The 12,634-nt window shown below is 41.3% G+C and overlaps 1 protein-coding gene across 1 annotated transcript in view; it reads left to right on the forward strand.

Annotated features, from left to right (window-relative positions):
* The first annotated feature begins 503 nt into the window (after window positions 1–503).
* LOC124168222 (luciferin 4-monooxygenase-like) overlaps window positions 504–12,634 on the forward strand; it is a 35,823-nt gene continuing 23,692 nt past the window's right edge. The window contains exons 1-2 of the mRNA XM_046546359.1: window positions 504–1,309; window positions 12,376–12,604. Coding sequence (XP_046402315.1) covers window positions 1,193–1,309; window positions 12,376–12,604 — 346 coding nt within the window. The 5' untranslated portion in view covers window positions 504–1,192. The remainder of the gene's footprint in view (window positions 1,310–12,375; window positions 12,605–12,634) is intronic.

Consider the following 12,634-nt stretch of genomic DNA (forward strand, 5'->3'; position numbering starts at 1 on the left):
GAAGAGGAAGGTTTAGCTGTTCTTCAAAGTGAAAGGCACAAATTTCGAGGCGTAGTTTGACATAGCTGGCTATTATGAGACGTCACATAACACCATAATCATGCATATGTTTGGAAATGGAAATCTTCCATTTTTCGGATCACTACATAGTCGACGCTATAAAATATTTCTGCCATTATTTTGCACAGGAGATGGAGCGCAGCATACGCTAGCAGTGGATCACCACAAAAATACCGGTACTTTTTTTTAGTATCCCAGTCTCTCGCTCTCGTGGCACGCTTGATCACGCCCTTCTCATGAAACAGTATTTTTCCTCTCCGACCAACACACCGAAAGCCCGAACGAAGCAGTTGAGAAGTTAGTGGGGAAGGAGGGCAAGAGAAACGTAGATTGACGGAGAGGGGGGAAGGAGGGAGACTGACGAAGGGTGGGGAAGTGGAGGTGAGGGATCCTTCACTGGAGGACAGCAGCGCCAGTTCCCCGCGGGCACTGAAAGTCGTCGAGCCGTAGAAAGTGGTAGAAAGGCCAAAACATCCACCGCGCTTAAGAACATCACGCGAATGTACGCGCTTCAAGTGAATATATTTGAAAGTATCAAAGAAACAGCTTTGACTCAAACTTTTGATCAGTTCTGTATCTCTATTTGGAGCGGAGTAATTCTCACGAGAAAAAGACCATATTTTTGGGAAGTTAGCAATTTTTCCCCCCAACTGGTTTCACATGCGTAACTGTAAAAACACTCAGACCAAGGCTACATATATCCTATGCTTTTTAGTGGAAATAGTTCCTCGATACATGCAAAAATGGCCTCCTAGCGACCTTAATGGTAGCGTCCTGCAAAGGCACTTTCTGGCGTGGTATCCAGTCCCTTTAATACTTTTAAGCTGTTTATCTTGAAAAAATTTCAATGCCCTTTTTCATAAGAGGACAATTTATCGTCAAATCAGTGATAATCGGCACGCATACGTTAAGAATTGTGTGTTTGTAAAGTTTCAATTGTGTGACGTCCAACTTCAAGAGCCTTAACGCATCTTCCTGATAACTAAGTCAGCTTTTCGGTATCTCCGAATAGTTCAGTTATCAAGATAAGCGTTGGCAGCTCCGTGCGCCGAACTACCATTACACTACAGTTTTCGGAGGTGGGAAGGAGCTCTCGGCATCCAATAGTGAATAATAATTTAAGTTATTCGAGATGGATAGTGAGAATATCATCAATGGTCCTCCAGCACCCCTCTTTAAGAACCCAAAGCAACCGCTCGGGGAGTTCCTTCTGGAAAGATTAGGAAGACACGGAAATGCAGTGGCACTAGTGAGTAAAAACATTTGTTTTTATAAAGGCCGTTTTACACGGGGGCACGTACTTGCACAATCTGACGTGTGTACAAAGGCGCAGTCAAAATTGCGTCGTGTATAGCGGTGAATTGCTAGAACGCATGCGATAGTGCGTGAATGTGAGATGGCAAAATAGTCGCTGTTCTAATTTCGTTCATGCATTCGCGCAATTCCACGCCATTTTAGAAATTAATGTAGTTCTAACCTGCGCAATCCCGTGCCCCGTGTAAAACGGCCTTAAGAGTTTGCGTTTTCGACGTAAACACAGTGCTGTAGTTGGGCCGGTACGGCGTACCCCCTAAAATCAAAAATCGTTATATGCGTACCGGTTAAAATACCTTTTAAAATCTGTAAAAAATCGCCCTACTGTTAATTGTTCAGTGGATTTCAGAAGGAAAAATCGGAAATGATTATTTACTTGTTCAGAGTTATCTCGTCGCACAACTGGGAACTAATATGAGTTCGAGTTTGACATTTCAATCGCGGCCGGATGTCATACATAATTTTAAATTGTCTAACCAGGACGTTCGTCTCCATTCCCTCGTTCTCCTACCCGAACTCAGCTGTTGGTAAATTTTGGTGAGTACTGCCTAAATTCTTCCCCCAACTACAGCACTGCGTAAACATCGCTAGTAACTTTGGTTCCCACTGGCATCAGCTTATTCAGGATTAAAATTTTGTGACACAAATTTTTCCACCTTGCATAGCCGACGTCCCACATCGTCATCAGGACAGATGAGTGATGTGATGCATGTTTTATGGTCATCTGCCCCTAATGATGACGCGGTGAGTCGAGCAATGAAACGTCGGTATAGGAAAACGCGGTGACCCGGTGGAGGACCCGAGTTAATTTCTGCTACTATTGCGAGTTACTAAAGGATGGTGTACATCCATTGCTTGAGTGATAAATAATTTATTTCATCGAAAATATTCGGGCATAATATAAGGGTCTCCTCTTAGAATGTTGGCTGTCATTATAGATCTTGATAGCGTTGATAGGAACAGTTCTAAGTTGGCGCAGTTGTTTCGTAATTTTCAATTGTCTAAACAGGACGTCCCTCTCTATTCCCTCGTTCTCCTTCCCGAAATTCTTCCCTTGCAGAATGACTTGCAAAGTTTTACTGGCTTGCCAGATATGGTAACCTTTTTTGCCAGTCATCATCATCTTGTGGTGTTCTGCCCGTTGGCAGGTCCTTTGCGCCAACGCTGTCTCCATTCTTTCCTTACTCCGGCCATTTCTTTGAGGTCTCTATATTTTCCTATTTTTAAGTTGTCAATAAACTTCAGCCTTCTCCTTCCCCTTCTTCTGATCCCTGCCACCGTTCCCTCCAAGGCTACCTTCAAAATGCCATTCCCTCTCATCAAATGTCCAGTAGCGTAGCCAGGGGAGGTTCCGGGGGGGGGGGGGGGTCCGGACCCCCCCGAAATATAAAAATACAATTATTTTCCTTCATAAAAGAAAACAAAATATTGAAAAATCATGAATTTACAAAACATTTCTTTAACAAATGAAGTTTTTTCGATTATGAAGAGTGTTAAAATTAGTTTAAAACCCATTACTTAGTACCCCGTTTTTTTTAAATCCCCCCCTGGTTTTGGACCCCCCCGAACGAAATTTCTGGCTACGCCACTGCACATGTCCCAGCCAGTTACCCTTCCGTTAATTTATTTTATCCATCAGCGTTCTCTCCTCATCTACCCTTTTCAACACTTGCTCATTCCTTACTCGATCCGTCCACCGTATTCCCTCCATCTTCCTCCAAACCCACATCTCAAACGCCCCAATCCTATCCCTGTCTCTCTTCCCCATCGTCCAAATCTCAGATCCATGCATGAACACACTCCACACATAGCACTTCACCGATTTGCTAGTCAGAAATACCTATTTTAAAATTATCGATGTAGATAATATCTTGTGCGAAAATATTTATTAACTGGCTACGAATGATCTTATCGGTCATGAAAAATTGTTTCCGACCGACGGGCTTACATTCATTCATTCTTCTTCAGTGAATCGTTCACAAAAGTCGATACAACAAAGGTGCACGTGGGGCTTATGCACGAACGCACAAGTCTGAGTAGTAGCTGAGGATCGGGGGCTTCTAAGGAGTTCGTGACGTCATCAAATTAATGGTGAATGGGTTTTGGCCACTGATTTTTGGGTGCAAGGATTGAGTCTCTAGGTGAGAATTAGCGACGGATCGAAAAACGGAAAAATACGGTTTCCCTTTAATTTTCCAACTCTATCATAATCGACTTAAAACAAACTATCGGTTGGTTATATGAGCCCATTGTTACAGATATTATTCTCCGATTTTCCATCGGGTCAGGTTTTCTACTGAGTGGAGAAAAATTGTTTCACGAAATTTTCACCCTGCATAGCTGATACCAACAGGTAATTTTGCACGAATTCATAAACGCACGGCACGAAAACTCTTTCGTGAAGCATACGAAGTGTCACCCTTAAGGGGGCGCCCTAGCATTTGAATTTCCCAATTTAACGGCTCACGAAGGCCTCTACGCCTCGCCTCGCCGGAATTTCTGTTTTGTTTTTGGCCACTAGTCCCAGCCTACTGGCTGTCTCCAGTGAGTTTCAGTAAGGTTAGTTTCTGATTGTGTTTATCTTTATGTAAAATCAGTCATTCTGTTGGTGTGGTGGTTTACGGGGAAGGGATGTGGTTTGGGATGAATGCGGAGTTTGGAGTACGGTGTTTGAGATTTGGATCAGGAGTGTAGTCCCAGAGGTTTGCAATTTTTTCATTGTTTGTGCGTTCTAGGGATTTTTTGAATATCGGTAAATTGGCCTTTAATTCAATGAGAATGGGAGCCTTAAGGTCCTTTCGTAAGTCCTTATTTCGTATGTACCATGGAGCGCCTGAAATTTTTCTTAGTAGTACATTTTCTGTTTTTTTATTTTCGGTTTACGTTAGCTTCCATGTGTCTGCCCAATCTTCGTAGCTGTCTATTTGTTGTTGAAGCAGCTCGGCCGTTGTCTGGGGGTTTGAACCTTGGGCTATAAAGGTTGTGTCATCTGCATAAAGGAAAACGTCGTTGCCGGGGATCAAGAGAAGGTCGTTTACGTACAGGTTGAAGAGGTTAGGGGAAAGGCCTTGCGGAACACCAGAGGAAATAGGAAGGGTTTCGGAGGAGGCACGAAGGCCTCTAGCCGCAGCGCCGGTACATAGAGACCGAAGTCGAAGCACCTCGAGGGAGAGAAAGGGGGGGGGGGGGAAGCAACTCACCTCCCAACTTCACTCGCGATGACTCCGGGGAGAAATTTGATACTCCTAAAAAATATGATACGGGTCGCTGGATCAGGGGTCTCAGTCGGAGTTGATACATGACACCTAAATGGCGGTGAGCCAATTAAAAATAGCAGAAGCCCTGGGGGCCCTGTTCCTCTCTCAGGCGATGAAAAAATAGGCCTGTGGATGCGAAGGTCCTTTTGAGTTTACACCTTTTCCGAAATTGCTTACGATATTATTTACATTTTATAAGCAGGCATTCCGTCTAAATAATATTATAGACTTACGTGGCGGCTGGGTAAAGTCCTCGCCTTCCATACAAGAAATCGCGGGTTCGAGTCCCGCGAGTAAATATCTTCGTCATCATCACTGGTCAACAATACTAGGATTGGTTTGACGCAGCTCTCCACTCTATTCTCCTATCAGCTAATCTTTTCACACCTACGTACTTCTTCTCTTTCACATCTCTCTTTACTTGTTCCATATATTTTGTTCGAGGTCTTCCTTTTCCATTCTTGCCTTCCACTTTTCCTTCGACGATTGTATTCATCAGGCCATCATGTCTCAAGATGTGGCCTATAAGGTTGCTCCGTCTTCTTATTAAGGTTTTCATGAGGCTTCTCTTCTCTACTACTCTTCTTAGGACTTCCTCGTTACTAACTCTGTCGATCCATTTGATTTTCATCATTCTTCTGTAGCACCACATTTCAAAGGCCGCTATCATTGCTTTCTCCGCTGCTGTCATTGTCCATGCCTCACTTCCGCATAGGAGCATACTCCAAATGTAGGTTCTTATAAATTGTTTCTTTATTTCCATATTTAAGTTTCCCGCTGTAAGCAGGTCTCTCTTTTGGTGGAATGCTCTCTTCGCCTGGGCTATTCTGCTGATAATTTCTTTCTTGCTTCTCCCGTCACTAGTTATCTTGCTTCCCAAATAACAGAATTCATCCACCTCTTTCAGTTTTTGCCTCCCTATTTTAATGTTGGTCTTGACTTCTTCTCTTCTGCTTCATACTAAGATCTTGGTTTTCTTCTGTGGATGATTCTTCTGTCATTATAAAGAACCCCAATTTCCTTTAGGATACCAAGCATTGTGCTCCAATCCACGTTGTCAAATGCTTTCTCTAAGTCCACAAACGCAACGAACGTTGGCTTGTTCTTTTCCATTCTCTTCTCTATGAGCAGTCTAAGGGCCAATATTGCTTCCATTGTGCCGTTGTTTTTTCTGAATCCAAATTGGTCCTCATCCAAGTACGCTTCTGCTTTTCGTTCTATCCTTCTATAGATGATCCTTGTCAGTATCTTCGATGCATGTGTAGTAAGGCTTATATCCGCATCATTCCTTTGCGAGCGCAGTGTCATAGATGTGGCTAGCGATAGCTCAGCTGCTGATGCTTTCTCAAATCAGTCACTTTTCTTCTTTTATTGTAAGACCTATCACAACACCTCTTAAAGTGTTTCTTAGGCCTTTCTTTGCTGCTTTACCCAGACAAACCAGGAATTAGATGACAATAGTGATATAAAATCGCCTAGGAAGAAAGTGAAGCCAACACGAATACGTTAAACAATAATAGGTTACAACCTGAGCAAGGAGTCTGAAGGAGATTATTATGCATGTCAGCTGGATGTATCCTCTCACCTACATGGACATTTTTTTTCAAAGTTGCTGGTTCTCTTACATTCGTCCCATTTCTGGAAATACGTAATGAAAAAGTTTTTTTTCGTGACATTCTGGATTATTTCCTTTGTCTTCACTTCTTGCTCCAAGTTAAACTTATTGAGAAGACATTGAACGGCAATTTACGTTTTGAGGACAACGAATTTCCACTTCCATTAACAATATCGTCATGTATTTTTTTCGTGTTACTTTCATGCGCTCAATTTTTTCTTATCCGAAATATCTACAATCTGAATCACGGAAGAAGAAAATCGAAATTAGAATAAAATTTCCTGCATAATACAACTCACAAAATCATTGAAATATTTATCTAGGAAAATATGGGAACCTTTTTATCATTGCGAGATATCCCCCAGTAGTGGTAGTTCGTCCTCAACGCTGAAATCTCACCGCTCTAAACCTTGGTTCTTCGCCTCCGTAGCACAAGCACTGACATCCTTTGGCCCTCACTAGTAAAAGCTGACTAATTTGCTCGGTAAAACCGTGAAAGGATTTTTCTTTTCAATCCATTGGGAAGAAGCAATTGTGGAGATCTCCGTGCGAGCCACCTCGTAGAAATCACCCGTATCGAAGAGAAGCGATCCTCAAAATGGCAAAAAACCATTCATTTAACGAGGAAATAATGCAATAAGCGGCATTTCTGCAAACGGACAGCTATGCTTTGAGTACCAAATTTCTTAAACGCTAGGTAAAAATCGTAAGACTTAGGTAGGGTTTACGGGCACAATAGGGATTAACGCGGTAGGCAGGGTAGTGCCCGCCGCCACTCTTTCAGCTAATGGGAGCAATGAAAGACCTAGGAGAGTGTGGTTAGCAAAATGCGGGTGCATTGCAGTAAGATATGGGTTCTCCAAGAATAAGAAACTATTTCCTTGCAGCCGCGCGCTTTCCGAGACAAGCTTCTGATTTGCCAGCGCCATCGTTGAGTCCGTAATATACCTATATCTTATGAATAAAATCGTAATTTGCACATTAAAAAAAATAAAAAATAGCACCCATATAGAAATTATAATGTATGCAAGTGTAGAAAACTGTAATGTCGCCTCATCTTTAGCGAAATATCCTCAACTATAACTAAGGCTGAACAAATTTCCGTATCTAATCACCGCGTCTGATGCCCCGTTTACACCACAATCGTACCGACGTTGATCGCGACTACTGCACGTTTACACGTCTAAAAGTTACCATCGTAACTCAGTGCTGCCCTCGTTGTGGAATTGTGTCAGATAACAACTGACGACGACACTGCGTGAGAAAATTGAAATCCTGGAAATTAAGAGGCAAAAGAATATTAATGTTTTCATGTGCTAAAACTGAAGCTAGACCGAACTGTCGGTAAAACGTTAAAGAATGTAGGTTTCTTTATGGGAATCTGTCAAAAGTTTAGCAATATTCATGCGGTAAAGACAGTAGATATGTCTCCTTGCTACGTTCCAAATTGGAATATTTTGCTAACTGGTCTCTTTATTATAATATCGACTCAATCCGGATTGAACGTGTCCAAAATAAATTTTTCAAATTAAATAATTGCGATTTATTAATCTCTTTGTCTGATTACAACACTTCATGTATTCTTTCCCTAGTTAATTTGAAAACTCTTGCACGACCAAGGATCCTCCAACAAAGGCATATTCCTCTACAAAATTATCAATTAATATTTAGATTGTTCCTATCTCCTTTATTAGTAACTTTTAATGGATCCCGTCATAGCTATATAAATCCCCACCTGTATGTTTTTAATTACCATAGAGCAAATTATGCCTTCAACTCCCAGCTATGATGAGATAAAACTAAAACTAGTTATAACAGTCCGTGAAGTCTTTAAGAAACTAGATTCTTCGAGAGAATATGTCAAAACATTCAAGAATATTCACGCATTAAAGACAGTACATATTTCTGTTATAATTTAACTAGAAAAGGCTTAGATTTCGGCTTGATTCGGCACAAGTATTGATATCTCCACGTCCTCATCTAAATGTTATGGTTATTTCTGGCGAATTTTATTGTGAAATCCTTTAAACAATGATTTAATTGGTTAACATTTTGTGCATGTTTGTTATTTTCCATCATCTGTGAAGTATAATGTAAGGATACATGGGTATGGGTTAACCTGTAAATAAAGAAGTGCATAAAACTGGTATAAGTAGTATAGAATATCCGATATCATTTGGTAAATAGAACATCAGAAAAAACTTTCCCATCACGTCCTTCCATTACCTGCTCAATAATGTCTTCATTCGTTGCCATATATCTTTGATATATTAGAGTTATTTATGAAATATCAATTACTGTATCAAGATTGCAACGGCGCGAAAGAATCGTATATGCATCGATCTTCATTTCGATGTCTTTTTTCTTGGCACACTAGCGCTAACCATCGTAAGTTCGGCAGTGTTAGGTACTAAGGCCTACGATGGTAACTCTGCGCGTCTACACGACGTTTTGAGGTTACGATCGTACGGATCGACGTCCCGACGATCGTTGTGTAAACGGGGCATTATCCCAGTGAGAAATGGATCATCGAATCTACGTCGAATCTTCGTCGATTCGACGACTATAGATCGATATGTGGTCGACGTCGATTTTATTTGTTCAATCGACGTTTTTTCGACGTGTTATTCTCATTGGCCAGCGGGGTCAGCGTGTTGATTGGCTGAGGGGAGAACTTAGTGATATAGTTATGTCTTAAAAATAACGGTGAGACGCTATTACAACATATGTGTCTTAAATAAGAAATATAAAATTAAATAATTATTTTATTTATCCATAAACATTAGTTTTGATCTCCGAGAACAATCTTTGATTCCTTTTAATTCTGTAACTTGACCGTTCGATTGTTCGAAGTTCGATTGCGTGTATCAGTTGAGCTGTTAGTCGTCATGCTGTTAGTTCTTCGCAGTAAACTCGGAACAGAGACATTCGGCGCCGTATAGAAAATTTATTGTCGCATTTATTTTGCGCGACAGACTTTGCTAGCTCTAAATCCTGTTATTGGTATTTAAAATCCTTCTGAAACTTAATGAGCTTTTGGATTCGTATTAATCATCGAAAAAGGCATTCCGTCGCTTATTAAAGACAAGCTTCACTACGTCTTCCATACTTCGGAATCGGTCTGCTTTTGGACCGCTGTATGACAGGTAGGATCCTCGATCGATTAGCTTCCCCTATTTAATGTGTTCAAGATTTCCATTTTCACATATTTGCCACATACGCCGGACATTCTATTTGCGTCCAAGTTCTTACTTCTTTCCTGCGTGGTATGTGATATGCACAAGCTTGGCTTTGTGACTACGTTTACCTCATTTCGATACCTTTATACTCGCGTCATAGACGTCAACACCTCACATTTTTTCTCAAGGATTTCTGAATATTATTGAAGATGAATACGAAGGACTTAAGATTACAAATCACCATTATAAATTTATTTCAGCCTTCATTTGTTTAGACTTTACGTGCTCGATTGAAATACGTCGTTGGCGCAGCAATAGATGCTCTTTATTAGCCGAAAAGATGTATATTTCCGCAATTATTAGTAGGAATCGCAGGTAAAAAGACGATATCTCGTCGACATAGAAAACTCGTCGATGGTGTCGACGTCGAAAACACGTCGATGGCGTCGACGTCGAAAACACGTCGATGGCTTCGACGTCGAAAACACGTCGATTTTCGGACCATATAGACATCGATCGATGTGTTACCATCGACGTTTTATCGATGAGTACTTCGACGTCGAATCGACGTAGATTCGATGATCCATTTCTCACGGGATTTCGTCAAGACTGTTTTAATTCCGCTTCCGAAAAAGAAGAAAGCTGTGGAATGCGGAGATTATAGGACTATCAGCTTAATATCGCATGCGGCGATAGTGGTGCTGAGGATATTGAACAGACGAATGGAGGCGAGGGCAAACGAGTATTTGGGCGAAGATCAATTTGGTTTCAGAAAAGGGAAGTCAACTCGTGATGCAATAGCAATAATGAGGTCCCTCGTCAAGAGGAACCTAGAATATGACCAGGACGTATATGCGTGTTTAGTGGATTTTGAGAAAGCGTTTGATAGGGTGAACTGGGTAAAGTTAATGGATATTCTCAAGAGAATAGGAGTAGATTGGAGGGATAGACGACTGATTCGTAATCTGTATATGGCCCAGACTGCGCAAGTGAGGGTAGCGGACGGAGAATCTGAGTGGGCAAGCATTGGCCGAGGTGTGAGGCAAGGCTGTCCTCTATCGCCGCTGCTCTTTAACGTGTACGCTGAAGAGATGGTAAGGTAAGCGTGGGATGAGTTAGAAGCTGAAATAAAAGTGGGAGGAATGATGTTCAAATCAGTGAGATTCGCGGATGATCAGGCGCTGATTAGCCAGTCAGCGAGGGGGCTTCAGGCTCTAGTGGATGCGTTAAACGAGCGTTGCGAGGAGTATGGGATGAGGATTAATCACAAGAAAACTAAGGTAATGCGGTTTTGTAAAGCATCACGAGCGAGGAATGTGAGACTTAAGATAAAGGTTGGTGGTGAAAAACTTGAGCAGGTTGAGCAATTCAACTATTTAGCAGAGGCGGATACAGATGGGGGGCGCAGGGGGCGCGCGCCCCCTCTTTGCGGGGCCGCTCACATAGCCGAACATTGTAGATACACAGTTGTAACTTTTTTTAATCGTAATATATTGACTTATATACGCTTATAAATAAAACTTTCTTCAACTTCGCACGTGGATTGATTAATTTCTTATCACGATAAAAGTATAGGTAGCTCAAGATATCTTTTGCGCCCCCCCCCCCCTTGAGTATTTTCTGTATCCGCCACTGCTATTTAGGCAGTACGTTAGAGGAAAACGGATACAGTAGTAAGGACATCAGGAAGAGAATTGCATTAGCGAAGGAGGCGTTCATGAACAGGAAGGAGCTTCTAAGAGGATCGTTATGTAAGAGTTTAAAGAAAAGGTTAGTGAAGAGTTTGATCTGGAGTGTAACTCTCTATGGTGCGGAAACGTGGACACTTAGGAAAGAAGACAAGAGAAGATTGGAGGCATTCGAGATGTGGGTATGGAGAAGAATGGAGAGGGTGAAATGGACGGAGAGGAAAAGGAACGACAAAGTGCTGGATATGGTTGGCGAGGAGAGGCAGCTTTTAGATGAGATACGGAGGAGACAGAAGGTATGGATGGAGTTAGTGCTTAGCGGTGAGGGGATGTTGAAAATGGTGTTAGAGGGTAGAATGTTGGGTAAACGAGGGAGGTGAAGGAAAAGAATAGGATTTTTAGATGGATTGAAAGAGAGTAGGCCTTACTGTGAATTAAAGAAGGCAGTGCTGGAAGGAAAGGGAGGCTCCCAGATCACTTCTTGAGTACTCCATGGAAAACTACCTTAATCGGTAGAATACTATAATAAAATAATCACCGCGTCGGGTGGTTGGACACTCAGGCATATAACTTAATAGGAGAGGTGTGGTGGCAGGTTGGTGGAAGATTTCTCTTTTGAGAATTAAAGTTGATAATTTGTTTTGTAATGCGGTGTAAAACCTTACGCGTAGCAATGTGAACAACATTAAGTTTTCCTATAACCATGTTATCAATACGTGAAAAATAAAACATGTTAATCGTTTAATAAAAAATAATACAAACTATCAATAGAAAAGAAATTTTCACTACTTACTACGGATTCCTCCCCCCCCCTTGAGTATCCAATTTACACTACATGGAATGGCAATTTTTTTCAGGCCCCTTTTATCCCACCCCTTGTCCCCAATCCTGGATCTGCCACTGCCTGTAGATAACTGATTTCGACCATATTAGGCAAATCTGCTGCATTTTAAACAAAATGGAGATCTCAATTTTTTTGCAATTCATCCAACGGTTTTTCAACATATTTTCAAGTTTTTAACCTAGAATTTTATGTAAGCCTAATCGAAACTTTGTGTCTTGCGAAATAAGGAAGATAAAAAATACCTAAAATAGCTCATTTGGAAGGTCTTGAATTGAAATATATAATTAAGTACTGGATTATTTCATAAAATTTGAATAGGTATATTGAGTTTATAACAAATTTATAAATAAATATAAATTAGGGGTATAACCTCACTGCTACAATCCCATTTAAGTCCATTTTATTTTGTGAATTTCAGGTTGATGCAGCGACTGGAAACAAACGCACTTTTGATGAAATTCGCATTCTTAGTCTGAAACTGGCGGAGAGCATGAGATATGGGAAACCTGAGACCAACAACTGTCATTTGGCTATGGGAGATAGCATCGCTGTTTGCTCAGAGAACACAATCAATTACATCATTCCAGTCCTGGCATCTCTTTCTCTTGGAGCATCAGTAGCACCTATCAACCCAGCCTTCACCAGGGGTACGTTGGCCTTCATAGGCTAAACAATAC

The sequence above is a fragment of the Ischnura elegans genome, chromosome 11 (assembly GCF_921293095.1).
Source record: "Ischnura elegans chromosome 11, ioIscEleg1.1, whole genome shotgun sequence".
NCBI classification, from domain to species: Eukaryota; Metazoa; Arthropoda; class Insecta; order Odonata; family Coenagrionidae; genus Ischnura; species Ischnura elegans.